Source organism: Apodemus sylvaticus, chromosome 16 (assembly GCF_947179515.1).
Source record: "Apodemus sylvaticus chromosome 16, mApoSyl1.1, whole genome shotgun sequence".
NCBI lineage: Eukaryota > Metazoa > Chordata > Mammalia > Rodentia > Muridae > Apodemus > Apodemus sylvaticus.
The window spans coordinates 60,059,636-60,086,560 of NC_067487.1; the positions used below are offsets into that span (position 1 = coordinate 60,059,636).

At 44.0% G+C, this 26,925-nt stretch overlaps 1 protein-coding gene across 3 annotated transcripts; it reads right to left on the bottom strand.

Moving 5' to 3' along the window:
• Positions 1-69: 69 nt before the first annotated feature.
• On the bottom strand, positions 70-26,605 carry Ccdc125 (coiled-coil domain containing 125). Of its 3 annotated transcripts, none has more exons than XM_052159704.1 (13): positions 26,382-26,578; positions 20,523-20,640; positions 18,698-19,005; positions 17,527-17,585; positions 14,730-14,816; positions 12,631-12,708; positions 11,290-11,375; positions 8,381-8,463; positions 6,703-6,818; positions 4,532-4,639; positions 3,217-3,388; positions 2,573-2,703; positions 70-1,016 (listed from the first exon to the last, which is right to left on the bottom strand). In XM_052159704.1, exons 3-13 carry the CDS (start codon positions 18,993-18,995, stop codon positions 717-719), a joined length of 1,518 nt encoding a protein of 505 aa, XP_052015664.1. In that variant the 5' UTR covers positions 18,996-19,005; positions 20,523-20,640; positions 26,382-26,578; the 3' UTR covers positions 70-716. The 3 variants fall into 3 exon arrangements, with proteins under 3 accessions (XP_052015664.1, XP_052015663.1, XP_052015665.1); XM_052159703.1 differs by having other exon boundaries at positions 26,236-26,578; XM_052159705.1 differs by lacking the exons at positions 2,573-2,703; positions 3,217-3,388 and having other exon boundaries at positions 26,236-26,605.
• Between the last annotated feature and the right edge of the window lie 320 nt (positions 26,606-26,925).

Here is a 26,925-nt window from a genome sequence, read left to right on the forward strand (position 1 = left end):
AGCCAGGGCTACACAGAGAAACCCTGTCTGGGGGGGGGGGGAGGGGGGGGGAAGAAAGAAGAAACATCATAAAATACAGAAATTAGTTTATAGAAAATGTCAACACAAATACTAATCCATTTGTTGTAGGACATGTATTGAGAGGTTGCTTGCTTAAGCTGCATCCTAAAATTCAAGGGGGGGGGGGGAATGTGATCAAAACACACACATTAATATGTATAGTAAGATATCAGTGAAACGTACTATGTAAATAACTGCTAATCAATTTTTAAAACATCTTGAAAGCATACAGCTTCTTAATATTGACACTTATATAGTTGTTTTTCTGTTTTGGCAACAGTCTTAATGTAATCTAGTTACCCCTCAAACTCACAGTAGTCCTCCTGCCTCAGCCTCCCAAGTGCTGGGATTTGCCAGCATGAGCTTCCAGACAAAGTCTTTGCAATGCTGAACATCAAACCCAAGGCCTGTTTTGTTTTATTCTTCAAGACAGGATTTCCTTATGAAGCATTTGTGCTGGAACTCACTCTATAGACCAGGCTGGCCTCAAAGTCAGAGATCTGCCCGCCTCTGCTTCCTGAGTGCCAGGGCATGTGCCACACCACCATGCACTGAACCCAGGCCTTAAATATGCTAACCAAATGTCTACCTCTAAGCTCCATTTCCAGCTCAAAAATCTGATTTTTAGACTCTAATTCTAATTTCAAGTGGTTTACTTATAAGTTTGATGGCAAAGAACGGGATCTTTTAAGAGTTCTTGAGCAGTCTGAAACTTTTTGAGGATGCTGTATTGAACAATTGCAGCCCACAGGTTCAGAAACATGATTTGCATGTAGTGGGTCATGCAGACCACGGAGCTCGGAAGCATCCTGCCAGGCAGTTTTGAATGGGAAAGTCTGGCTCACGGGAATTTTTTCTTTATTCCTTTTTGAGGCAGTGTCTTTGTCTTCCAGTGCCCGGGCAAGCATGTAACTAACCTTTCTTTGATGAGCAAGTGCTTCTTCTTTATCATTCAACTGTAAACACAGAAGTTAGGAATGGTCCAGTTAGTAAGTCATGGTAGATGCAGAAAACGGTGTACTGCATCTTATCAAAATGCTGCATCCTAGCCGGGCAGTGGTGGTGCACGCCTGCAATCCCAGCACTCTGGGAGGCAGAGGCAGGCGGATTTCTGAGTTCGAGGCCAGCCTGGTCTCCAGAGTGAGTTCCAGGACAGCCAGGGCTATACAGAAAAACCCTGTCTCGAAAAAACCAAATCCAACAAAACAAAACAAAATGAAACAAAAATGCTGCATCCTAAGTGTTAAATTAATAGTATTTTAGAATAATTTTGAATCAGATGCTGGGGGATTAAGTTAAATTTTAAAATTGACTTTGTATTCCTGTTTTTATGTATGAGTGCTGCGGACTACATGGTAAGGTTGGAGAACAACTTGCTGAAGTCAGTTCTTTCCTTCTACTGGGTGGGTCCTGGGATTGAAATTGTGCCCCCTCCTGCCCCCCAGGTTAGGGTTTCTCAGTGTAACAGCCCTGCAGTTCTGAAACTCACGTTTGTAGACTAGGCTGGCCTCAGTCCAGTTCACTTGTCTCCCGAGTGCTGGGATTAAAAGCTTGTGCCACCACTGCCTGGCTTGTGCTGTTTTTTTATTTTAAATATTCATGTATGTGTGTGTGCCCTGTATGTGCAGGTATCCAAGAAGGTCAGAAGAGGGTATCAGATCTCCCAAAACTATTTACAGGTGGTTGTGAGCCACGCCACACCGATGCTGGGAACTGAGAAGTGCTCTAACCTAAGGAGCCATGCTGAGCCTCTCTGCAGCCCCAAGGACTTTTCTTAAAGGCGGCAGTAATGAGGAGCAGCGGGTGGGATGGGGGCCGTAATGAGGAAACTCATCAAGTAAAGGTGCTCGCCAGTAAGAGTGGAAGGAAAGACCTGACCCACAGAGCTGTCCTCTGACTCCACGTGCCGTGGCTTGCATGCCCACGCACACTTCATACACACGAGAACAATAAATGTTTCTTTAAAATCTCAACCAGTGTTACTTCTGTTTAGTCCTGTAAGTCACCTAGAGATGGGGAAGGCTGTCTGTGTAATCCAAACATGGACTTATTTCTGATGGAATATTTAAAGTTGTATTTAAAGTTGGTTGTGTGTGTGTGTGTGTATTTATATACCAATAAATACACCATCAGAGTTAAAGTGTCTTTGCGTGAAGTACTTGAATCTTAGTTTAGCAGCTAGCTGCGGAAGGGCTGATTCAGGGCGTGTTAATAATTTAAGAATACTGTGACAAAGTGCCGGGAACACTTCAATGCCCAGAGCTACACATAAACAAACAGAGGCAGCTGAGATGGTTGCAATGAGTCACTGACCCTCCCGACCCCAGATGGGGAACTTTAAACCTGCACAGAAGGGGTCTGCATGGAAGTGGAAGCAGTTGTCAGGGACATGATGGGAGTGGTACCTGGTGGAGAAGAGGCCTTCAGAGGCAAGCTTGGCTTAGGAGAGGAGCTGCTCAGATTAGCACACCTGCAGCCCTCAACAAGAAGCAAGGGACAGTACAGTACTAACCAAATCTATCAGCATCTTAAGGACCTCTTGTGGATTGTCTTGGTCTTCAACATGCTTGGAACTGTTTTCCGAAGGGAGTATTCCCAGCAGTCTTTGCCCTAAGGTCTTCTTTCTCCTTTGTGCTGGATATCCTAAGGGTCAATGAGAGAATCCAGCTGAGAAAAATACACTCACTGATCGCAGTAAAAGCAGTATCTGAGCCAAGGCTAATTAGCAGCTGTCAGTGCAGAGGTAATTCTCCCCAAACCACAGGGACCAGTGTTGCAGGCGATACACTGTGATGGAGCAATGTGGACTTCAGGGTGGGGGCGGGGCCTGGGGGGCGTGCTGCTGCTGGAAACTCGTGTTCAAGCCCCAGCTCATCAGTCTTGAGATGCAGCAGAAATCCAGGTCTACAGTGAGATTTCCCAGTTTTCAATGTCAGTCACTACCCACATACCTGTACCCAGCATTGCGCAGACCTGACAGGAGTGCATCTGTACCTCCTGAGCTATGTTCAACCCCTGATACTTGCCAAATTTAAAATGAATAACAACTACATTAAAAAAAATCTCAATCATCTCTCTTTCCTGTGCTCCACTGAACTTTATTATATCCCAAAGCAACTAAAAAGCCCCCGTTCTTGCCCCGTTTGCCCCAGGTACCATCCTCTGCCCGGCGTTGCCTGTCCATCCGCGTTGCTGCTCTTCTACACACATCCCCTCGAGCCAGTCTCAGTGCCTGGTCGTTTTTCCTCATTAACTGTTGCTCAAAAGCAATTCTGAACGCATCTGCCGTCATGTGTGCCTCTTCCTTACTCTTGTGCACAGTTTCCAACTGAAAGAGCACCGGGAGCCATCAGAGGTGAAGGTAGAATAGTTGTGTGCACTAACCTCTCTGTCCCTCACCTCTGTCCATCTCGGTTGTCTGCTTAACTCAGTGCTTGCCCATTCTGCCAGCACTCAGGCCTTGTGACTCTACTCCCTGACAATCCTGCTCTTGACACTTAGTACCCGGGTTTGGCCCTGTGTCTGTCTGTCCTGCCCAGATCCTGGAGGAAGGACGCTTTCTAATACCTCCCCTAGCTGAACCTCAAAGAGTCTGATCTATGTGATTATGTGCTGTACTCAAGGGTTATCTAATGTTTGGCAGTTAGCCTTCCTGTGTGGTCTAAAGGCTTTAAATTCCATATCGTCAAAAAGCCAAAACTGGCCGGGCATAGTGGTGGCTGACTTTAATCCTAGCACTAGCAGACAGACAGATCTCTGAGTTGGAGGCCAAGCCTGGTCTACAGTATAGCTAGAGCTACACAGAGAAACTCTCGGGAAAGCTAAAAAGAAAAAAAGTAAAACGTTTTAGAATTATACTAAATCACACATTTGGTTTATAAACATATTCATAATTAAAGTCCAATTATAAGGACAGTTATCAGTTGATTAAATGCCTAGCCTGTTGACACTAAACATGGCTTTCCTCCACGGTGGTTATCATCCTGTTAACCTATGAGAGAACGGAGGCTAGTTCGGCCCAAAACCACACAGACTAGCAACCCATGGATGGTGCTATAATGCTACAGTGTGCATCTAGTCCAGTGCGTAGAGGTTACTTGTCTCCCCATTCCCCGGGGTTAACTCTACTGATTTGAAGTGTAAACACATCTTTTACTCTACAATGCTATTAACTGTGCTTTGGGGACTAAAAATAAATGAGGAAGCATGACTTTAAGAAATGTTAACTACACAGGTAATCAAATAACTTTAGATGGCTTCAGATTTCATGCAACGTGCCATGCGTATTTTGGAACCAGATGAAGGAAATATAGCGCACAAGTTAATGCCGTCACATAAAACCAAGCCCACGTTCCACAGCCTGTGGGTGACTCCTAAGATGAAGTTCATTATCTCTGATACTGCCATTTATTCTGCTGCTAATAAAGAAACTGAGCCAAAGCCTCTGCTGCTGTGCTGATGGGCCACTTACCTCATGTCTGAGCTGAAGAACCAGTTTCCGAGTGGATGCTGCCATCCTGGCACAAGAGCAGGGGCTCCCTCCAGGACCATGACACAGGCAGGCTCCAAGGACTGCAAGCTTGAAACCAGAGGCATCACCTGTCACCAAGTGCTACCAAGAGTCACACCGTCTTAACCACACATAAATAGCCCTCCCATGCTACTCATGTCTCTGAGCCCAAAAAGTGGAAAGTGTGCATGTGTATAATATTTTATATTATAATAAATACATATTATAAATGATGTATATAATATATATTTTAAAAGAAAGCTTAGATGTGAATGAGTGGAAATGACCACAAACAAAACATTACTTGCTACAAAGACTTCCAAGAGGACTACCTTCCTTCCTTCTCATTCTCAAAACCTTTAATCCTGGTGTCTATCTCTAGTAGCTCTGAATGTGCTGCAAGAATTTAGCCTAACCAAGCAGTTAATAGTAACACCCACCATGCATGCTTCCCGTGACACATGGCCCTTAGAGCCAGCATTCAGTGCCCCTCCCTCCAACAAGACTGTGCTCACAATGAGCAGGGGTGTTATTTTGTTCCTAAGGAAAGCAACCATCTTTCCACTCTTTTGTTGTTGTTGTTGTTTTCATTTTTGTTTTTGGTTTTTTTGGATTTTGGTTTTTTTGAGACAGGGTTTCTCTGTGTAGCCCTGGCTGTCCTGGAACTCACTCTGTAGACCAGGCTGGCCTTGAACTCAGAAATCTGCCTGACTCTGCCTCTCAGAGTGCTGAGATTACAGGCGTGTGCCACCACCACTCGGCTAGCCTTCCACTCTTTAAAAAAAAAAAATTGGTTCTGCATTTTTAAAATTGCTCTATATTTTAAAATATGTCTTGGGTAATGACTATGGTGAAGTTACCTGTAGCCCTGCCCGCTCAAAACTTGACTAAGGCTCACAATGAAGAAACAGAGTCATTCCTGGTTAACCATTGTATTCAAAGAAAAGCAAGAACCTTGTATTTTTCTTTTTCTTTCTTTCTTTTTTTTTTTTTTTAATTTATTTTATATATGTGAGCACACTGTAGCTGTGTTCAGACACACCAGAAGAGGGCATCAGATCCCATTACAAATGGTTGTGAGCCACCCCATGGTTTCTGGGAATTGAACTCAGGACCTTTGGGAGAACAGTCAGTGCTCTTAACCACTGAGCCATCTCTCCAGCCCGAACCTTTTCTTTTTCAATCATTTTAGTAGCTAGGCACACTTACTAGTTTTACAGGGACTGTTTTTATATTTTAAAGTTTCATAAGGAACTTACTATAAAATTTTCTAAATCCAGTCTGCCTAGGTGTAAACTACTAACCACATGACAGAAGATGACACCCCCTCATTTCTCATGTGTGATGTACAGCTTGAGCCAATGTAAGGGTTAAATGTGTCATTCTTAGACAGTAAGGACACTGCAGTGCTTGTTCTAGGTAACAGCTGCTTTTGTTCCTGGATTCTCCAGGGAGTAGAAGGCATGCTGCTTATAAACCCTGAGGCCCTTTGCCCCCCACTAGCTAAACTTCCACACTGTAAGTCACAGACAACACGTCAGCAGATCTGTGTTCTGAACTTGGGTAAGCCACAGGCTCCCTTGTCACCGTGGGAAGGTAACTGAACCTACCCAGCCTTAGTTGGATGACACCCCTTTGCAGCCCTTCAGTGAGGAGAATGCATGTAAGTCCTCAGAAAGAGCCAGCTCCACCCAGCAGCGAGGCGTGGCTCATGCAGCGTGTAACTTAACAAAAAAGGGTGGGGTAGGGGACAGCCAGCCTATTCCCCAGAGTCCAACAGCTGTGTCCCCAGGCGTGGTAAAAGAATTGGCGAGCCGGGCAGTGGTGGACCACGCCTTTAATCCCAGAATTTGGGAGGCAGAGGCAGGTGGATTTCTGAGTTCAAGGCTAGCCTGGTCTACAGAGTGAGTTCCAGGACAGGGCTATACAGAGAAACTCTGTCCCCAAAAAACAAAAACAAAAAACAAACAAACAAACAAAAAAAGAATTGGCAAGATGCAACCTGGGCAGTCCCGAGGGGCTCCTGCACCCTCGTCTGAGGAGCTAAGTATGTTGCTGTGCTCGAACAGGCAGCAGGGAAAACAGGCAGCCGATGTCCCTCCCCCATCCACCTTTCCTGGGTGCACACGTACCTCGAGACCTGACACCTCTGTGAAGCCACTCTCCTCCTGACCCATGTTCTCCTGCGCCATCTTCTGCTGTCTGATATCCAGCATGGCGAGGGCCTCCAAGTACCGCTGATTCAAAACTGGGAAGGGCCCATGCCACGGTGTTAGTTCTGAGGCCAGGACTACAGGGAGTTACACCAGTGCCTTGCATTCATTCCTTCTCAGCCACACACGCATCAGACATTACCAAGGACTGGACTCCATCCAGAAAAACCTATCTGATGAAATAGCAGGTAGCGTGGAAGAAAGGACATTTTTATTTTTATGTGTGAGGGTGTCTGATCTCCTGGAACTGGAGTTATTTATGGACAGTTGTGAGCTGCCATGTGGTTGCTGAGTTTTGATTGAACCAGGTCCTCTAGAAGAGCAGCCAGTGCTCTAAACTGCTAAGTCATCGTCCAGCTCTGTAATAGCTACTTCTAATGGGGAAGCCCTGTAACTTGGCTACCCAGGCCTCTAGGGAAGTTTATAGATTTTTGGATGGGTGGGTGGGTAGTTTGAGACAGGGCTTCTCCACGCGGCCCTGACTGTCCTGGAACTTGCTGTAGACCCTGCTGACCTCGAACTCACAGTGCTCCTCCATCTTCCTGCCTCTGCCTCCCAAGAGCTGGATTAAAGGTGTAGGCCATCACCACCCAGCATAAAGAGATTTTTATATTTTTTAAAAATTTCACACATGTACAAGATGTATTAGATCACATCCACCTTCTGCTCCCTCCACAGTGCCTCCCAACTGCTGATGGTTATTGGTTTCAATTTTCTTCTTTCTTTCTTTCTTTCTTTCTTTCTTTCTTTCTTTCTTTCTTTCTTTCTTTCTTTCTTTCTTTCTTTTCTTTTCTTTTCTTTTCTTTTCTTTCTTTGTTTTTGGTTTTTCGAGACAGGGTTTCTCTGTGTAGCCCTGGCTGTCCTGGAACTCATTCTGTAGACCAGGCTAGCCTCGAACTCAGAAATCTGCCTGCCTCTGCATCCCAGAGTGCTGGGATTACAGGCGTGTGCCACCACCGCCCGGCACCTGTTTATTTTCAAATGATTAAGTTTGTTGTATAAATTTCACCTCCACAGTCTTTTTTTAAAAAAAGATTTATTTACTTATTATATGCAAGTACACTGTAGCTGTTTTCTGACATACCAGAAGAGGGCATCAGATCTCATTACAGATGGTTGTGAGCTACCATGTGGTTGCTGAGATTTGAACTCAGGATCTCTGGAAGAATAATCAGTGCTCTTAACCGCTGAGCCATCTCTCCAGCTCCACAGTCTTTTTAAAAAAGACTTATTTGTTTTATGTATATGAGTATACTATAGCTGCCTTCAAACACACCAGAAGAGGGTGTCGGATCCTACTACAGATTGTTGTGAGCCACTATGTGGTTGCTGGGAATTGAACTCAGGACCTCTGTAAGAGTAAGCAGTCAGTGCTCTTAACTGCTGAGCCATCTCTCCAGCCCCTCCATAGTCTTATTTAAGAAATAAAAAAAGAAAACCCTAAAGTAAATAAAAATTGTCAATGATGTGTTTCCTTATATATATATATTTTTCTTTAAATGATATTACATCACTTTGTCTGTATTGACAAGAGCATTTCTGGTATTGTATATTTTATATATGGTGACCCAAAGAATCATTAAAATGCAGTACTCACCAGCATTTTCAGACTTGAGCATCCTTATCTCTTCTGTCCTCAACTTCAGATCTTCTCTGAGGACTGCATTGTCACAGTTTAGCCTGGAAAAAAAAAGCCCAACTAAATAATTAAAATGTAGCACATCCTCTCTGAGCAAAAATATTCTTATTTCTACCCTTTATTACATTTTTGGTAGGAGGCACAAAAGTGTGCGTGTAGTCAAAGGATATGTTGTAGGAGTGGGTTCTCTCCTGCCTTGTGGGTCTTAGGGTGCTGGGCTTGGTGGTAAGTGTGTTTGTCTACTGAGCAATCTCACCTTCAACTTAGATGCTTAAAGCTTTTATAGACTTGGTCGGAAGGAAGCAGAGCCAGAATTCGTAGTCATTCACAGTCTCATTCACACTGATACAGTTTTTTAAAACATTTATTTATTATTATATCTGTACACTGTAGCTGTCTTCAGACACACCAGAAGAAGGTGTCAGATCTCTTTGCATATGGTTGTGAGCCACCATGTGGTTGCTGGGATTTGAACTCAGGACTTTGAGCTCACAACCATCAGGACTCAGCAGCCAATGCTCTTAACTGCTGAGCTATCTCTCCAGCCCTGCACACTGATACAGTTTTAATGCAACTTAACAACCATTTGTAGGTCCAGGAGTAGTCCCAGTGGTAAGCTACCCATCTAAGCTGGTAGGGATGCTGGAGATAGAGGGGATGCTGGTGATAGCGAGGATGCTGGAGATAGCGGGGATGCTGGTGATAGAGGGGATGCTAGTGATAGCGGGGATGCTGATGATGGGAAGCTATGAGGACAGCGCATATGAGACAATACTATACCTCCTGCTCAGTGTTGCTTTAATCCTTTATTTTAAAGAATTGTTTATCTTATGTACCAGTACACTGTTGCTCTCTTCAAATGCACCAGAAGAGGGCATCGGATCCCATTACACATGATTGAGAGCCACCATGTGGTTGCTGGGAATTGAACTCAGGACCTCGGTCAGTGCTCTTAACCGCTGAACCATTTCTCCAGCCTGCTTTAATTCTTTTTCTTGTTTCTTTTAATGGCAACTCAAAAGTCCTTCACTGGGTAATAGGGGAAGAGAATACCCACCCATGTTCCTATCCTAGCACCATTACTGAAAATAGTTGAAAAGCCCAAGTGCTGTTTAGGACTGAAGGTGTGTATACACACACACACACACACACACACACACACAAATATCAGAATCTTCTTGGAAGAAGCTAGGTATCTCGAAAAGGAATTCTGAAACCTGTGAGACCATGGAGGAACCTTGCAAGGCAACTGAAAAGGACAAATACTGTGTGATTCTGCAAATACGAAGCACTCAGAGTCGTCAGATTCAGAGTCAAGCAAGAGACTGAATGTCGGTTGTCTGTGGTCTCGGGATGCGCTAATGAAGAGTTGCTGATTGATGGGGCTCTCGGGATGTGTGACAGAGATGGTTGTAACCTGGACTTCTCTCTGTGGGTTTCTGTTTGTCTTGTGTAGCGTGCGCTGACCGTGAACTCTCTATGTAGCTGAGGATGAGCTTCAACTTGTGCCTCCTCAGCCAAGCATCAAGGTTACATGCATACACCATTCCTTGCTTGTTTGCTTTGGGCCAGAGTCTTGCTGTCTAGCCTAAGCCGAGACCTTCTTAGTGTCATTACAGACCTGTGCCACCATACCTATTTAATGTGATTGTGTTATTTGGTTTTGGAGATGGGATCTTGTAGAGCATCCCTATCTGTACCGATAACCACTGCAGTCCAGATTGGGCTCAAATTCACAGCTGTCCTCCTGCCTTAGATCTGAGTATTGGTGTCACAAGCATGCAATTCTATGTGGGACTTAATAACACTGAACTATACTTTAAAAAAAAATTTTTTTTTTGAGACAGGGTTTCTCTGTATAGCCCTGGCTGTCCTGGAACTCATTCTGTAGACCAAGCTGGCCTTGAACTCAGAAGTTCTCCTGCCACTGCTTCTGATTAAAGGGGCATTGATTAAAGTACTGGGATTAAAGGCATGCGCCACCACCGCCCGGCTAAAAGATTTTTTTCTTTCACGTATGTGAGTACACTGTAGCTGTCTTCAGACACATGAGAATAGGGCATTGGATCCCATTAGAGATGGTTTTGAGCCACCATGTGGTTGCTGGGAATTGAACTCAGGACCTCTGGAAGAGCTGTGACTGCTCTTAACTGAAGAACCATCTCTCCTGACCTACTTTTTTTTTTTTTTTTTTTAATGAGACAGGGTTTCTCTGTGTAACCCAGCTGGCATGGAACTCACAGAGATGTGCCTGCCTCTGTCTCCAGGGTGCTGGAATTAAAGGAACACATTACCACTGCCTGGCTGAACTATACATTTTAAAATGGTCAAGGTGGACTCTTATATCAGAGCTCACATAATTAAAAAAAAAACACAAAGGAGGGGCTCAGTAATGGAGCACTTATCTGTGTAGCCTGAGCCCTGGGTTCAACCTGCAGCTCTGAAAAAAAAAAAAAAGAAAGAAAGAAAGCAACGGGACACTGTGGCCATTGAATAAAAATGAAATTAGTCACAAAATTTCCCTAACATCAGAAGCTTAACAAGAGAAATAAATCTAGCTAAAGCCAGAAGCCCAAGGGCTCAGGGGTCAAAGCACATACTGCACATGCAAAGGACTGGAGTTCAGGTCCCAGGACTCACGCAGGCAGAGAGAGTTATGTTGCTGTATGTAACTCTGACACCAGGGGATCCAGCACCCTCTTCTGCCTCTGTGGGCCTCTGCACTCATGTACACATATCCACACTTAGACATACGTGTGTATAATTAAAAATAATAAAAGTAAATCTTTTAACAATGCCCCTCCAGTTGTTCTGTAACTGTAATAGCATGCCCTATATTTAATTCTCAATGCCCTAAATATACAAACCTGTCATATTTCTGGATCCAAGATTCTTCTATATTTTTAAATCTATCCTGATCAAATTCCATTTCCCACTGCAAGGCATTTATTTCCTATAGAAAGAGAAATATTACTTTCAAATTTAAAAAAGGGGGGCATTTCGTGAAAAATTACCGTATAAATCATTTAGAGACAGTGAAGGAGTAAATCATTTAATCATACAACAGTAAAAAGCGCAAAAGGTGGCTCACAAGGGTCTGTGGCATTTGTACATTGAATGGACTTTAGCACTCAGAGACGCTTTGCCAAAGATCACAGAAAAGAAATTTTAAACAGTTTGGGTTCAAAATTAGCTGTACTGCTGGGTGGTGGTAGTGCAGACCTTTAATCCCAGTGCTCAGGAGGCAGAGGCAGGTGACTCTCTGAGTTCAAGGTCATCCTGGTCTACAGAGCAAGTTCTAGTACAGCCATGGCTATACAGAGAAACTCTGTTCCAGAAACAAACCAACAAATAAAAACCAAAAAGGGGGTTGGAGAGATGGCTCAGTGGTTAAGAGCAGTGAGTGCTTTCCCTGAGGTCCTAAGTTTGATTCCCAGCACCCCCATGGTGGCTTACAACCATCTGTAATTGTAATCCCAGGAGATACAATGTGCTCTTCTGGTGTGCAGTTGTATGTGCAGACAAAATAGTCATTTACATAAAATACATAAATAAAAATCTTTTTAAAAAATCGCTGTACTGAGCCCAGATTTCTTAGTGCTAACCTCTGCCAGTATTGAGACCTAAAACTAAATTTACACTTGTGAGTCTTTGCCAAATGGCTCCATCAAGGGACAATAAAATTGACATAGGAAAGAGACATCGGAGCTGGAGAGATGGCTCAACGGTTAAGAGAGCCGGCTGCTCTTCTGGAGGTCTTGAGTTCAATTCCCGACAACCACATGGTAGCTTACAACCATTTGGAATGAGATCTGGTGCCCTCTTCTGGCCATTCAGGCAGAACACCACAGTATACATAATAAATAAAGAAAACAGAAAGAGACCGTTACAATGATTCTAATTTCATATACAGTGAGATGTTCAGAAATATGCTTACCCTGCCTTAGGCAGAGGAAGAAAAAGAAAAAGAAAAAAAAAGGAGAAGTGCCAAGTTGGCCGACTTTCTGCTACCAGAAAAGGGAAATAAGGAAGCCATACTTTACCCAAGTGACAGTCTGTGCCTGAAGGGAAAACCATCAAAGACTCAAGCACTCCTGGCGGAGAGTATTCAAATACTCCAGCAGTTTACCCATTACGGTAGTGAGCCTAAGAAAGTTATGTTTAAATGTTATCAGAATGATTGCATCAATGCTAACAGTTGCAAATACCTTCTCCAAAGATTTCTTTTGTTCTATCGTTTTTTGAAGCATTGCCTGTGTGTGGCTTGTGGCTTTGCCAAGCATTACCTATGAAAAAATAAAAACAGCATCAGTAAAATTAAGAGGTTTGGGCCGGGTGCTGGTGGCGCACGCCTGTGATCCCAGCACTCTGGGAGGCAGAGGCAGGCAGATTTCTGAGTTCGAGGCCAGCCTGGTCTACAGAATGAGCTCCAGGACAGCCAGGGCTACACAGAGAAACCATGTCTTGAAAAAACCAAATCAAAAAAAAAAAAAAAAAAATCAAATCGAAAAGACCAAAAAAAAAAAAAAATTAAGGGATTTGTTTTATTTTGATTTTTTTGTTTGTTTTGAGACAGAGTTTATCTGTGCCTTAACCTCAAAACATCTGCCTACCTTCCTCCCAGATGCTAAGGCTAAAAGTGTGTGCCACCACTGGCTAGCTAAAATTAACGTCTTTTTTGTTTGTTTGTTTTTTGTATTTTTGGTTTTCAAGACAGGGTTTCTCTGTGTAGCCCTGGCTGTCCTGGAACTCACTCTGTAGACCAGGCTGGCCTCGAACTCAGAGATCCACCTGCCTCTGCCTCCCGAGTGCTGGGATTAAAGGCGTGTGTCACCACTGCCCAGCACACATTTTAGTTTTTAAAGATTTATTTTATTTTTTTAAATATAAATATAAATAAGAAATATAAATATGTGTACTTCTGAGTGTCTGTGTGCATGTGTGAAGGTGCATGAGGAAGACAGAAGGGGATGCCAGATATCCTGGAGCAGGAGTTACAGGCAGTTGTGAGATACCTGACCTGGGTGCTAGGAGCCAAACTTGGGCCCTCTGCAAAAGTAGTCTGTGCTGCTCACGGATGAGCTCTCTCTCCAGCCACTCACATAAGATAACAGTGTTATTAGTAAGATGAGAAAGTCACATAAACGTGTGCGTGTGTGCGTGTGCGTGTGTGCGTGTGTGTGTGTGTGTGTGTGTGTGTGTGTGTGAGAGAGAGAGAGAGAGAGAGAGAGAGAAGATTAATAGTTTAAAAATTCATAAGATCTTCCCAAATGTCGATGAATGAATGACTTTTCTTTGCAGTCAAATACACACAGCGGCAGCAGAATTATTCATCAGAGTCAAAAAGAATAACTGAGCTGTACATCAGCTGGGGGTGAAGGATAAACAAAACATTTGTAGCTATGTAATAGACTAGTAGCAATAAAAAGAAGCAAGTTTCGCTGGCTGTGGTGGTGGCTCACACCTTTAATCCCAGGACTCAGAAGACAGAGGACAGTGGGTTTCTTGAGTTCGAGGTCAGCCTGGCCTACAGCGTGAGTTCCAGGGCTACAAAGAAAAATCCTGTCGTGAAACAACTAAATATATAAAAGCATGAGAGTGTGTGGTGGACACCATGAGTGGGGGCTGCAGTCAGAAGTAACTGCTAACATTTGCAATAATCATTTTGTAAGAATTAGAAATACTCTAGCCGGCGGTGGTGGCGCACGGCACTTGGGAGGCAGAGGCAGGCAGATTTCTGAGTTGGAGGCCAGCCTGGTCTACAGAGTGAGTTCCAGGACAGCCAGGGCTACACAGAGAAACCCTGTCTCAAAAAACAAAACAAAACAAAAACCAAAAAAAAAAAACCACACACACACACAAATAAAAAACAAGCAAACAAACAACTCTACCAAAAAGATCAGGAAATTGTGCTATTAAAATATCTTATTTTACAAGGTAAAAACATCACTAATTACTGTTGGTTGCTGGTTCTGGAGTGTGTGTGTGCACATGCACATGTGTGTGTTTGTGTATCTTGTTTGCAAAACAGTGTCTCGAGATCAGGTTCTCCTGCCACTGTCTCCTGAGTGCAGGGATTACAATGTAATTATTAGAACATGCTACATGACAAATTTTCAGAAATAAATTCTTACCATGCAGGTCAGGTAGTGGTGGCGCATGCCTGTAATCCCAGCACTTGGGAGGCAGAAGCAGACAGATTTCTGAGTTCGAGGCCAGCCTGGTCTACAGAGTGAGTTCCAGGACAGCCAGGGCTACACAGAGAAACCCTGTCTCAAAAAAAACCAAAAAAAAAAAAAATTCTTACCATGCTTTGAAGGATTTTCAGTGCTTCTTCTTTACCTTCAAGCTGTCTTTGAGATGCTTCAAGTTCCGTTTTTAGAATCTCTACTTCCTGAGGACAGAGATAGTGTAAGCCTCAGTCATGTGACCCTGTAACTGACCAAGCCGCTAGTCCGCGTTCACCCTGAGGGCTATGAATCCCTCCAGATGCTGAAGTGAACCAGAGCTCACTTATCAAGCTCCAGATAAAACAAAAGCCTGCCTCTAGCTTTCACCCTCATAGGCACAAGGCTAATAATTAAAAAAAAGAAAACTCTTGGCGTTGTTTTGCTTTACAAATTGTCTCAAATAGCTTCAGACTTCTTACATCGTCTAGGATGACCTTGAACGGCTGGCCTACCTGCCCCCACATCCCAAGTGCTGGGAAAACAGATGTGCACCCACACACACACATAAAATAAGCACATGGCTGTCTATACAACTGTAGTGACTACTATGGTTTAAATTTTGACACCTGTCTCTGCTATGTTCAGTATTGTTGAGGTCTGCCCCGTACCCCGAATAGCTGTAAGCCATTATGTCCCATGCCTGCCAGCTATTTCATATTGTTGCTGTAATATTCCTGCTGGTCACTGACACAGAAAAATAACTTGACTCAGAGCACGGTCATGCTGATCACGTATCCTGTTGTGGTCTGTATGAAGTTTGTTAATCTTAAGAAATTCCACAAAGTTTTATGTGAGACCCATAAAATTGAAGGTCAATATGAACTGCTATCTTTACAATGGCTTGGGTCGGAGCTGACCACCAGGCAACACGTCCTGCACCTGCATATGCATATGCCTCATCGAGGTTTTTGTGGGTTTTTCCTTTATAAGATGACAGAGAAAGATGTTTCCGGCTGTTGCTCAGTATCAGGTTGTGCGTTCAATAAATCATCTCTGTCTAACTGAGATTGGTGTTTGTGTGATTTGTGGGGTGACTCTTGAACCCCCAACAAGTATTATGAACATGAACTGATCTGAAAAGGGAGGCTTAACGGATTAAAAAAAAAAATACATCCATCTTTAGACCATAGATTAACAGTCTATCTAAGCCAAGACTACTTCTTAAAAGCTTCCAAGGTGAAGCGGCTGAGCACACCCCTTCATTGTGGAAAAGCAGCATTCACAGAAATACACGCCCAAGTGATGCCTACCATGTGTTTACCTACTGTGATACATAGTTTAAGGTATAATCCAGTTGCCAGTGATGTTGTATCAGATTAAGGTGGGCCCCAATCCAATGGCAAGTGCGCCTGTGAAATAAGAGGCGCCTTGGACGGAATCGGGGAAGGGAGGGTAGGGGGTGGGGGTGGGGAGGAGGTACGACAGGACAGGGACGAGGTCATGCTTGAGAGGCTGAGACTAGACGCTACAGCCTCGGAACGGAACGCCATGGCCTGCAGCAGCCTTCAGAGGCAGCACCTTGATTTCAGACTTCTTCCCTCCAAGGCTTAGAGACAGCAAACTTCTGTTCAAGTCTCCAGCTCTGGTATTTGCTTCAGTAGTCTTAGTTATCTAACCTTAGGAAGCAGGGCTCCTGTTTCCTAGAAAGGTGGCTGCTAATCAAAGATGCCACGCCCCTAGGGGCGGGGCTCAGGCTGCGCTCCTCAGGCCACCTGGGACCTTTTTAGGTTGTTGAGCTGTCAATCAGGCCAAGACCCGCAGGCTCTTCCCCTTCTATACCTAGATGCTCTGCGGGGCCTTACAGCCCCTCCCTCCCCCTCATATTACAGGATAAGTCTGGATCCTACAGAGTGCCTGCTTCAATGTCCCTTGGCAATGTAAGATGGTCAAGGTTAGATCATATGGTGTGGAGCATCCCTGAAAACTTATGACTTGGAAACTCCCTTTGTTATCTGGAATCGAAGGCTCTCTCCCTCTAGACACATCACATCATCAACTTGGCCTCTCTCTCTCTCTCTCTCTCTCTCTCTCTCTCTCTCTCTTTCTCCCTCTCCCTCTCTCTCAAGATTTATTTATTTATTATATGTAAGTACACTGCAGCTGTCTTCAGACTCCCCAGAAGAGGGAGTCAGATCTCCTTATGGATGGTTGTGAGCCATCATGTGGTTGCTGGGATTTGAACTCAGGACCTGAGGAAGAGCAGTCAGTGCTCTTAACCGCTGAGCCATCTCTCTACCCCCAACCAATATGGCCTCTTTTCTAATTTCTAATAATTCTATGGTCTTCTGACTTCAAGGATATTACATTAAGACGGATTTTTTTCCAGTCCCACATAGAGGAAAGGCATCTATAACAAGCAATACCAATTTTTCCAGTAGTTTAGATCAATAGATAGGGTTAGAGAAGCTGGACAGAGAAGTGGTGGGTAAGCCCGAAGGGTCAGGCATGCTTACATCAGGGGGCTTCCTAAGAGACAAGGTCTGGGGCCAGCAAGATGGCTCAGCAGGGTGAGGAGTTTGCCTCCAAATCTGGCCACCTAAATTCATCCCTGGAATCCACAGGATGGAATGAGAGAACTCCAGCAAGTTGTTCTCTGCTATCCACAGGTGTGCTGTGTTAATACATACACAAACACGTGTGCTGTGTTAATACATACACAAACAAAGGGGCGAGAGATAGAGTCAGAGAGAGAGAAACACACATATACACAGAGACAGAGTCAGAAACATACAGAGAGAGAGAGAGAGAGAGAGGGAGAGGGAGAGGGAGAGAGAGAACATAAGAAACAGAGGAGGCCTGCTGTAAAGATGAGGGCAAGGAGGGGTCTGACGGAAGAGACAGGGACAGCGCTCACTCAGGATCATGAAGCCGTACCTCTAAAGCTTCATGAAGGCGTCGCCGTAATTGTTCATCTGACAATTCTGAATTAGAGTCTATTGGAGGAAAAAGGAATAAAAAAGGAATATTTTCTTTAGTTAAATACCAGTTATTTAGCTCAGCACGGTGTTGTGCTCCTTAAATCCTGATGCTTGGGAGGTACAGGCAGGTGGATCTCTGTGAGTCTGACGCCAGGCTGGTCTACACAGTAAAAATTTCAGGACAGCCAAAGCTATGTAGAGAGACCCTATCTCCAATGTGTCCTGCCCCAGGAAAATACTGGACATTTGTTTACAAAATACTAGATATTTCATCCCTAAACTTCAAAATGAAAAAAATTATTATAACTAATGATAAAAATATGAACCCTTAAATATCCACAAATTAAAAGATATGTGGTTTTGAAAATACAGCTCATAAAGAATTGAGATATATCTCAATTTTATAAAACTTATGCTAATGAATTGACTAATTACTTGAAAAACCAAAAAAAAATGAATTGACTAATTACTATGTAAATGCATAGGAAAACATAAATGTTCTAAGTCCAATAGTGGATTTTAGTAGTTAACTTACGTTTCATCGGTGTGGTAATGGTAACAACTAGGAGCTAAACTTTAACTTCTTTCCAAGAACAATGACCAGCTGGATGTCTTCTGTCACCTTAATTGCACATTTTATTCATTATTATTCCCAGAACCTACACCTGCACCTGGCACCTAGTGGACCCAATAACTGTTGACTAGGGTGGGGGTGGGGCGGGGCATCAAACTACAAAACAAAACGGGAACTGTGGTAAGCAGCTACCAGACTCACACACATATGGTATTAGAGCAGACTAGCTACTGTGCCTCGTGACTGCTGCAGTACTCGGAAACAAAACATCAGTTCCTTTGAACTCCACAGATTCTTTCAGGGGAACAAGATGTGGGCCAGTGATGTGGCTCAGCAAGTAAAGGCCACTGTCACCAAGTCTGACGACTTGAATTCTAGCCCTGGGGCCCACACAGCTGAGGGTAAGAATTGGCTCCTTCAAGTTGTGCTACGGCTTGGCATGTGCTTGCAACCCCCAGCCCCCATACACCCCTCAATAAACAAATTTAATTGAAAAAAAAATCCCCTGATTATGTCCTCAGGGGAGGGAGGACAGAAATCCCAGTGGTCTTACCAGTGCTGCTCAGTCGTCTGTAGTTGGCTGCTCTGCCTCCGTCAGCACATGTATCTCGAACGCCCTTATTCCTGGAACACTGGAAAATGGTTTCGCTTCTTTCTTCTCCCTTTCTTTGAAGCGAAGGAGGGCTTGGGTTCTTTCCATCGGACCTTTTCTTAGATGTAATCGAACGCGGAACTTCGTAAATACCACCGGGTTTTCTTCCGAGGCCATACCCTAGGTCACCTTTGGTCATGTCATCCTCTGTTTCCCAGATGTCCTCTGCCTCGCTCGATGACCTCGACACTCTGCTCATTAGCCAAATGCTGTTTTTGTCATAAGGGAAAACAGTATAGTTAGGGAAAGTAGTGGTTAAAAAGTGATCAGCAAAAAGAAATTGGAGGGGGAAAAGAAGGAGAAAGGAGGAGGAAGAAAAGGAGGAGGAGGGCTGGAGAGATGGCTCAGTGGTTAAGAGCACTGATTTCTCTTCCAGAGGTCCTGAGTTCAATTTCCAGCAACCACGTGGTGGCTCACAGCCATCTGTAATGGGATCCGATGCCCTCTTCTGGTGTGTCTGAAGACAGCTACAGTGTACTCACATACATAAAGTAATTAATTAAAGAGGAAATCAGTCAGCAGATGCAACAATGCCTCTTCTGAGTTTCCCCCCAAATGACATGAAAACATTTATGTCAGGTGATGCCTACACTCATTGTCACTAACTTACAACTGCCAAGTGATGGATAAAGGAAATGTGGTGTGTGCACACACAGAGAGGATATGATTCAGTGTTGAAAAAAGAAAGATAGGGGCTGAAGAGATGGCTCAGCAGTTAGGAGCACTTGCTGCTTGCAGAGGACCAGAGTTCAATTCCCAGCACCCACATCTGGTGGCTCACAACTGCCTGAAACTTCAGCTGCAGGGACCCTATATTTTCTTGTGGCCTCCAAGGCATCTGCACACAAGTGATATACAGACAAACACACACACACATACATATAGATGTAAACAAGTGTTAAGATTAAAACAAAACAAAAACCTAACATGCAATTGCCCCTTGCAATATCCTAACTAGAAGTATTTAATATCTCAGGTCTTTCTCCTCAGGAAAGGGTTCCAGCTCATACTTCGAAGACTGAGGTGAACTGTAGGGAAGGCTGGACCCTGAATCCAGAACCCTAGTGATCAGGGACAAGTAGACCAACCAGTCAACCGAGGTTACAGACACTTCAAACGGAAGCTTACGAAGGGAACGGTGCTGATCGTACAAGTCTGAGAGTGGTACAAGGTTCAGACAAGTGTGAACAAGCCTTCCCCTGCTGCTCCTGCCCCTGTCCATTTCTGCAGGGTTAAAGTCACCTTGGGCTCTCTGTGTCTGGCACATCCCTCTCAGTTTCCTCCTTCTCTTTCCTTCTTTAGTTACATTGTCACGTGAGTAAAAACCAAAGCCTGTGCAATGGTCAAGGGCCCGGCTTTCCGTCCATTTCTCCCACCACCAAGTTAGGTCTCCTCAGCCACAGCCCAAACCTGTTCCAAACACCGTCACACAGAATGGACAGGCCAAGAGCTATTCCTGTCTGGCCCAGCACAGTACTCTAAAACTTAACTCAGTTTCTAAAACATAGCTCTTGCTCAGTAAAGACTCGTTTACTGAACAAATGAAAAAGAAAGAGAAGAAAACGCACAAATATAAACGCTGGCCTCTAGAATGAGGACATAGAAGGGTCAGGACAGCAAGGCTGCACAACAGGCACCACAGGGCACTCTTCCCTGAGAGAAACGCATCTTAGAGAATGCACCAGCCCTGAACCCCTCCGGTCCCCAGCCCACCGGAGCCACTCACTTGGTCACAGGGAGCAACTGCTGCTGGGACAGGACACTCTGCCTCCTCCCTTCAGAATGGTGTGCAGCGATCTCAGGCTTTCGACACGGCGCATTTCAAAACAGTGGCTCTGCTGCAACTGTGTAGAAATGTTTTACTTGTTATTTTTTTTTAAAACTGTGTGTTAAAAAAAATCTAGTGTCAAGCTTCAAATCAATGAGATAATAATAATAATATCACAGTATCAATCTGTACACAGATGAGACTGAAAATATAAATATACTGCTGCTTAAGTGGATGCTTATTGGGCTTTGCAAAGAAACAGAACCAGTTTTGGTCTTTTTGCTGAGAATAACTCTTATTTTTCACGTTTAAAACCATATGCCAGCCTGGTCTACAGAGTGAGTTCCAGGACAGCCAGGGCTACACAGAGAAACCCTGTCTCAAAACAAACAAACAAACAAACAAACAAAAAACCAAAAAACAAAGCAAAACAAAAAACCCAAAACCATATGCCAGCAGTGGTGGGACACATCTTTAACCCCAGCACTGAGACAGAGGCAGAGGCAGCAGAGGGCAGATTTCTGAGTTCAAGGCCAGCCTGGTCTACAGAGTGAGTTCCAGGACATTTAGGACACAGAGAAACTCTATCTTGAAAAAACAAAAGCAAAACCAAACCAAACCAAAACAAAATCCATGTATGAAAATTTTCTGTTGTTTTTAGTTTCTAAGTACCCTATATTTCAACATTACACATCAGATGATTGCAAACTGAAACCATGTCAAGTTTCATCGGAGACCCCTGATGATTCTAAGTGCAGCCAAGGCCATGAGGCGATTCAGACTCACGCACTGTGAGTGGGAGGATAAAACCAAACCATATAATTCTGTGGAAAATGGCCCAGTGACTTCTTTTTCTGGCTTTTCTTTCTTTCTTTCTTTCTTTTCTTTCTTTCTTTCTTTCTTTCTTTCTTTCTTTCTTTCTTTCTTTCTTTCTTTCTTTCTTTCTGTTTTTTTTTTCTTTTTTGGTTTTTTGGATTTGGTTTTTGGAGACAGGGTTTCTCTGTGTAGCCCTGGCTGTCCTGGAACTCACTCTGTAGACCAGGCTGGCCTCGAACACAGAAATCCGCCTGCCTCTGCCTCCCAGAGTGCTGGGATTTTTCTGGTTTTTCAAGACATGATTTCTTAGTGTAGCCCTGGCTGTCCTAGAACTTGTTCTGTAGACCAAGCTGGCCTTGAATTCACAGAGATCCACCTGCCTCTGCCTCCCAAGTGCTGGGATAAAAGGTGTACACTACAATGCACAGCCTGAATAGTCCTATATTTTAGCCAGAATGGTAATTTGTCAAAATCCAACAAATTATATGCTTGTTTTTTGTACTTTTACTTTATCATATTTTTATTTGATGTTTTGCCTACATGTATGTCTGTGTGAGAGTGTTGGATCCCTGGGGCAGTTATGAGCTGTCATGTGGGTGCTGGGATTTGAACTCAGGGCCTCTGGAAGATCAGTCAGTGCTCTTAACCACTGAGCCATCTCTCCAGCCCCCAAATTGTATACTTAAAGTGATATGCTTTATTACATAGATGTAAATTTTATTTAAGTTATATCCTATACCTTAAAACATAAAACATACAAGAAAAATTAGACCATAACATAAGAGATGTGTGCCAATTAGCTGGGCTCTCGCAGAAAAAAAAAATCCTAGACCTATTATATAGCCCAGGCTGGTCTTGAACCCTAGATCCTCCTGCCTTAGCGTCTCAAATGCTGGGATTACTAACATATGTTACCAGGTCTTAAAGCAATTTTTATTTTTATTTTTTAAAGCTTTATTTATTTTTTATTTATGTGAGGACACTGGGAGTCCAACACAGGGCCTTCTGCATGCTGTGCAAGCACCTGCCAACCACTGCATTCCCCACCCCAGATGTGCTTCTGCAGGAAACACAATGCCTCGTTTAAAAGGAGGGAAGTTACATAATACATATTGAAAAAGAATGAAGGTCGCCCCGAGTTTTCCACGCGTCCCTACACAGCTGCTTTAGACTTTTTATTTTCGGTTCTGTGAGCTCTGGGAATTCTGTCTCTGGGATCCCATGATCTACAGCAGTGGGATACTGTTAACCTGTCCCCAGGCATGAGGCTTCCGAGGCCTGTCCACATGTCTTGTCAGATGTTAATGGTAACAGCGTTGTCTTTCAGCTGTTTGTAAGGACGAAACAGAATCTGAATAAAGCTTTAGACCACTGAGAGTCGACAGTGAACGCTGCTCTGACGGCATCATGTTTTTAAAAATTGCTTTCAGGGCTGGAGAGATGGCTCAGCGGTTAAGAACACTGACTGCTCTGCCAGAGGTCCTGAGTTCAGTTCCCAGCATCCACAACCATCTGTAACAGTTGTGGTTGTATTTTATATAAATATAAATAATAAATAAATAAAACTTTTTTTTTTTTTTGGTTTTTGTTTTTTTGCAAGACAAATCTGCCTGCCTCTGCTTCCCAGAGTGCTGGGATTACAGGCGTGTGCCACCACCACCCGGCAATAAATAAAACTTTAAAAAAAAGAATGTTACTTTTAAAAAAAGATTTATTTACTTATTTTATGTATATAAGTACACCGTAGCTGTCTTCAGACACACCAGAAGAGGGCACTGGACCCCATTACAGATGGTTGTGAGCCACCATGTGGTTGTTAGGAATTGAACTTGGTACCTTTGGAAGAACAGTCAGTGCTCTTAACTGCTGAGCCATCTCTCCAGCCCAAGACTTTGTTAGTTTTTATGTTTTCTGCTGACCTTGAGTTGGTTGTCTCTTCTTGCCTTTCTCTCTCTCTCTCTCTCTCTCTCTCTCTCTCTCTCTCTCTCTCCAATCAAGCGTTGCCATATCCCACAAGGTTCTTTTCTTTTTATAACGGGGTCTTCAATGGAGCTCTGCTGACCTGGATACTCTATGTAGCTCAGGTGGCCTTAAACTTTTGGCAAAACTCCTAGCTCTGCCTTTTAAGTTGGGGATTACAGGCAAGTTCCGCCATGCGCAGCTCAGGAGCATCTGTTAATGTACCACATATACATTCATATATTCAACACCATGAGTTGTTTTGCTATTCGGTGCTGAATACAAAGGAGTTTTCCTATGCTCTGGTACTTGAGTGGTTTTGTTTTGTTTTGAAATTGAACCGAAAGGATAAACAGTTTCCCCTAAGCTACATCCTTTTTTTCAAGACAGGATTTCTCTGTGTAGTACTGGCTGTCCTAAAACTCACTATGCAGAATAGACAGGCCTTGAACTCAGAGATCTACTGAGTGCTGGGATTAAAGGCATGTGTCATCACCGGCCAGCTCTAATTTTTTTAAAATGTAACTTTGATGGGTATTGGCCATGTAGTATTCATGTGTGATGGTAAGAATTAAACTTTACTTTTGGGACACATTTCTTCTCAGAATCACAAACCTCCCAGTGAGCTTAATATGTATGATATTAATCAGGGAAACAGCAGATTGTAGAAGAGAGAAAGTGCTGTCTCAGGAGTCTGAGCTCAGATTTCATAAATCTGATCTCTATCCTGATATGAGTCATTGGCTCACAGATGAGTGTAGGTTTAATGACTGGACAGTGCCATTGGGTGAGCCACGGGGAGGGTGCAAGATGTAAATGCATCTTTTATTCGGCAGATGCAATCGTCATCTTGGAGACTTACTGCTGATTAAGCTTACCTTTTCTCGTTCTTTCTCAACTCTTGCTGGCTGATCCTCAAACTCCTCTCCAAACTGACTGACTCAGTCTGGCTTCTCCCAGATTCTCACTGAATTACTCTGCTTGGCCTCAAACTAACTCCGGCAATTTGCTCTAATCTTCGGGCTTCTTGTCATCCTCAGTTACAGTAATCAAACAAATAATTTGAATTTGAGTATTAAGCAGACTTGATTGTATATATGACCAGGCACTCAAGAGGCTAAAGATTGCATCCCCCAGGAAAAGAAGAATTTGTGTACCAATTTATCTACTTTTTGGATTTGGTTTTTTTGAGACAGGGTTTCTCTGTATAGCCCTGGCTGTCCTGGAACTCACTTTGTAGATCAGGCTGGCCTCGAACTCAGAAATCTGCCTGCCTCTGCTTCCCAGAGTGCTGGGATTACAGGCGTGTACCACCACTGCCCGACTCTACATATACATTTAAAAGAATTTAGAGTATTAAACTTCTGTTTCTGTATCAGCATTTTGCAAAGCATATTCCATGGAACATTTTTCCATCCTATTAATATTTCTAGAAATAAAAGGGTTCTTTTGATTTTGTTTAGAGATGTTTTTCCTATTCCAAATGGAATACATGACTTGCCCAAATAACACAGGTCAGCAAAGCCAGGACTAGGAATCATCCATCCTTGTCGGTCCTCTGGACACTTGGGGAAGGGTGTCAACAGACTGTCAGCAATCTTCCTATTTTTTCACTAAGATAACTGAAAAATAGTGACCTGCTAATTGCTAACTCCAAGATTTAGCCTCACCCCCAAAGCCTCTGTAAGTCTGTAGGACACGTTAACTTCTCACATCTGGTCCCTGGGAAACCAGGGCTTCTCAGCTAAGCAGCAAAGCAGCTCCTGCCCTTCTGCCAGGAGAGCCAGCTGTCTGCCGTCCAGGGCTCCCTCTCTCCTGGTCCCTCCTGGATAGGCTGCTTTCAAAGTTTACCACTCTTGAACACACATTTCCAGCTGGACATTCTGCCTGTAATTCAAACACAACTGAAAGCGAGTTCATTATTTTCCCCACTCCGATCCAGGTCTCTTCTGGAGTTCTCTATTTTCTCAGATTTGTTGTCTATGTTCCAAAACCATCAAGTGAAACACTTTGGAATCAATTTTCCCTCTTTTTCTCTTTGATCCTCACATGCCTTCAATCCCTAAATCTTCGAGTCTCATAAATATCTCCCCAAATCATATTCTTTGCACTTTAATTTCCTAGTTGAATTTCTGTTAGTTTCTGGCCTAAACCAATAAAGCCACCCTACATACGTGCTGAGTCAATACTTTTAAAACAGATCTAAGGATGCCCCTCTCTTGCCCTAAGACATTCCACTGCTCCCATTGGTTCAAGGAGTATATCTCATTTGTTCACATCTAACAGATTCTCCAAGATTGTTGTTGAAGAGAATTGAGAGAGGCCAAATTCCACCAGGAAAAACAGGCAGCAGGATCTATACCCAACAGCCTGACAACTTTGCTTTAGCAAACAAGTTAATCAAACAGCTACCTACTTCCTGTCCGGCTTGGGGGAAAAAAACTAACATAACTCTCCTTAGTGAACCATGGCCCGCTTCTCTTTCCTGTGGGCTGTATAAATTAACTTTTCACTTTAGAATAATCTCAGATTTACAGTAAGTTGCAAAGATTTTTAGACCCATACTCCCTTCACTTAAATTCCTCTAAAGTTAGCATCAGGGTACATTTATCAAAAAATTAAGACAAAAACACCGGCGCAGGTTAAACTAAACCACACACTTCCGTGGATTTCCTGTTTTTCTCAAGGACTTTTGTTCCTTTTTGTTTCAGGATATTGAAACCAGGATATTGCATAGCATTTAGTGCGTTACAGCTTCATGGCTCAAAACAAGTAGCTAAATAATAGCAAGAAGAGACAGAAGAGACAGAAACAGAGTTTTTGAAATCGGTATTTCAGACCATTAATGGCTGGCTCTACGTGGGGAAAGGAGCCGGTTTGCTAATCCGACCCCCACCTGCAGTTTCCACTCCAGAGCAGCCGGGCTCCTGACCCTCTCCGCCGCGGGTTCCCGGTGTCCTGGCCTGACGCTGGCACTCTGCGCATCTGTCCCGAGGGTCGAACCTCCCGCCGCGCAGCCCGCGCGCCCCTTCAGTGGCTCACCCCACTCCGCCACGCGTCCTCGGGCCACGCGTCTGCACGACCACCGGCGGGGACCGGAAAGGGCCGCCAGGTCCGGGTGGACCAGCTGCGCGCCAGCTCTCCCGAGTCCAGTACCCGCTCCTCTGTGCAACCGGATGTTAGCTGCCTTCCTCCAACTTCAGCTCCGAAGCCGGATGGACAACCGACCGACCAAGTAATAAAAGCCTGAGATTTAAAACAGACTAGGGTAAGGTGAGCGTCAATACTTGGAAAATTAGAATTCCAACCTCGGGACTTCAGGAACCCCCTAAGGGAAGAATGCGCCCGCCCGAGGGGAGGTTCCCGGGATAGGTAGATCTTGGAACACAGGCTTTCCGCTAAAAGCTCAGTTAGAAACCCTGAATGCAGCCGGGGCCAGAGGGCGTGCTGGAGCACAGGCGGGCAGGAGGCAATGCCTGGAGAGCGCGGATGGCGAGACCCGCCCTGACCCCTGCTCCTTTCCCATCACAGGTGCCACCTCGCACTAACCCATCCGCCATACTGGGTCAACTTTGCTGAAACGGTT

Coding starts and splice junctions, on each gene's coding strand:
- Ccdc125 (XM_052159704.1), bottom strand. CDS start 18,995: ATGAGCAGAGTGTCGAGGTCATCGAGCGAGGCAGAGGACATCTGGGAA. Junction 17,586..18,697: donor CAGACGACTGAGCAGCACTG/GTAAGACCACTG, acceptor TTCCTCCAATAG/ACTCTAATTCAGAATTGTCA. Junction 8,464..11,289: donor TGGATCCAGAAATATGACAG/GTTTGTATATTT, acceptor TTTTTTTTCCAG/GCTAAACTGTGACAATGCAG.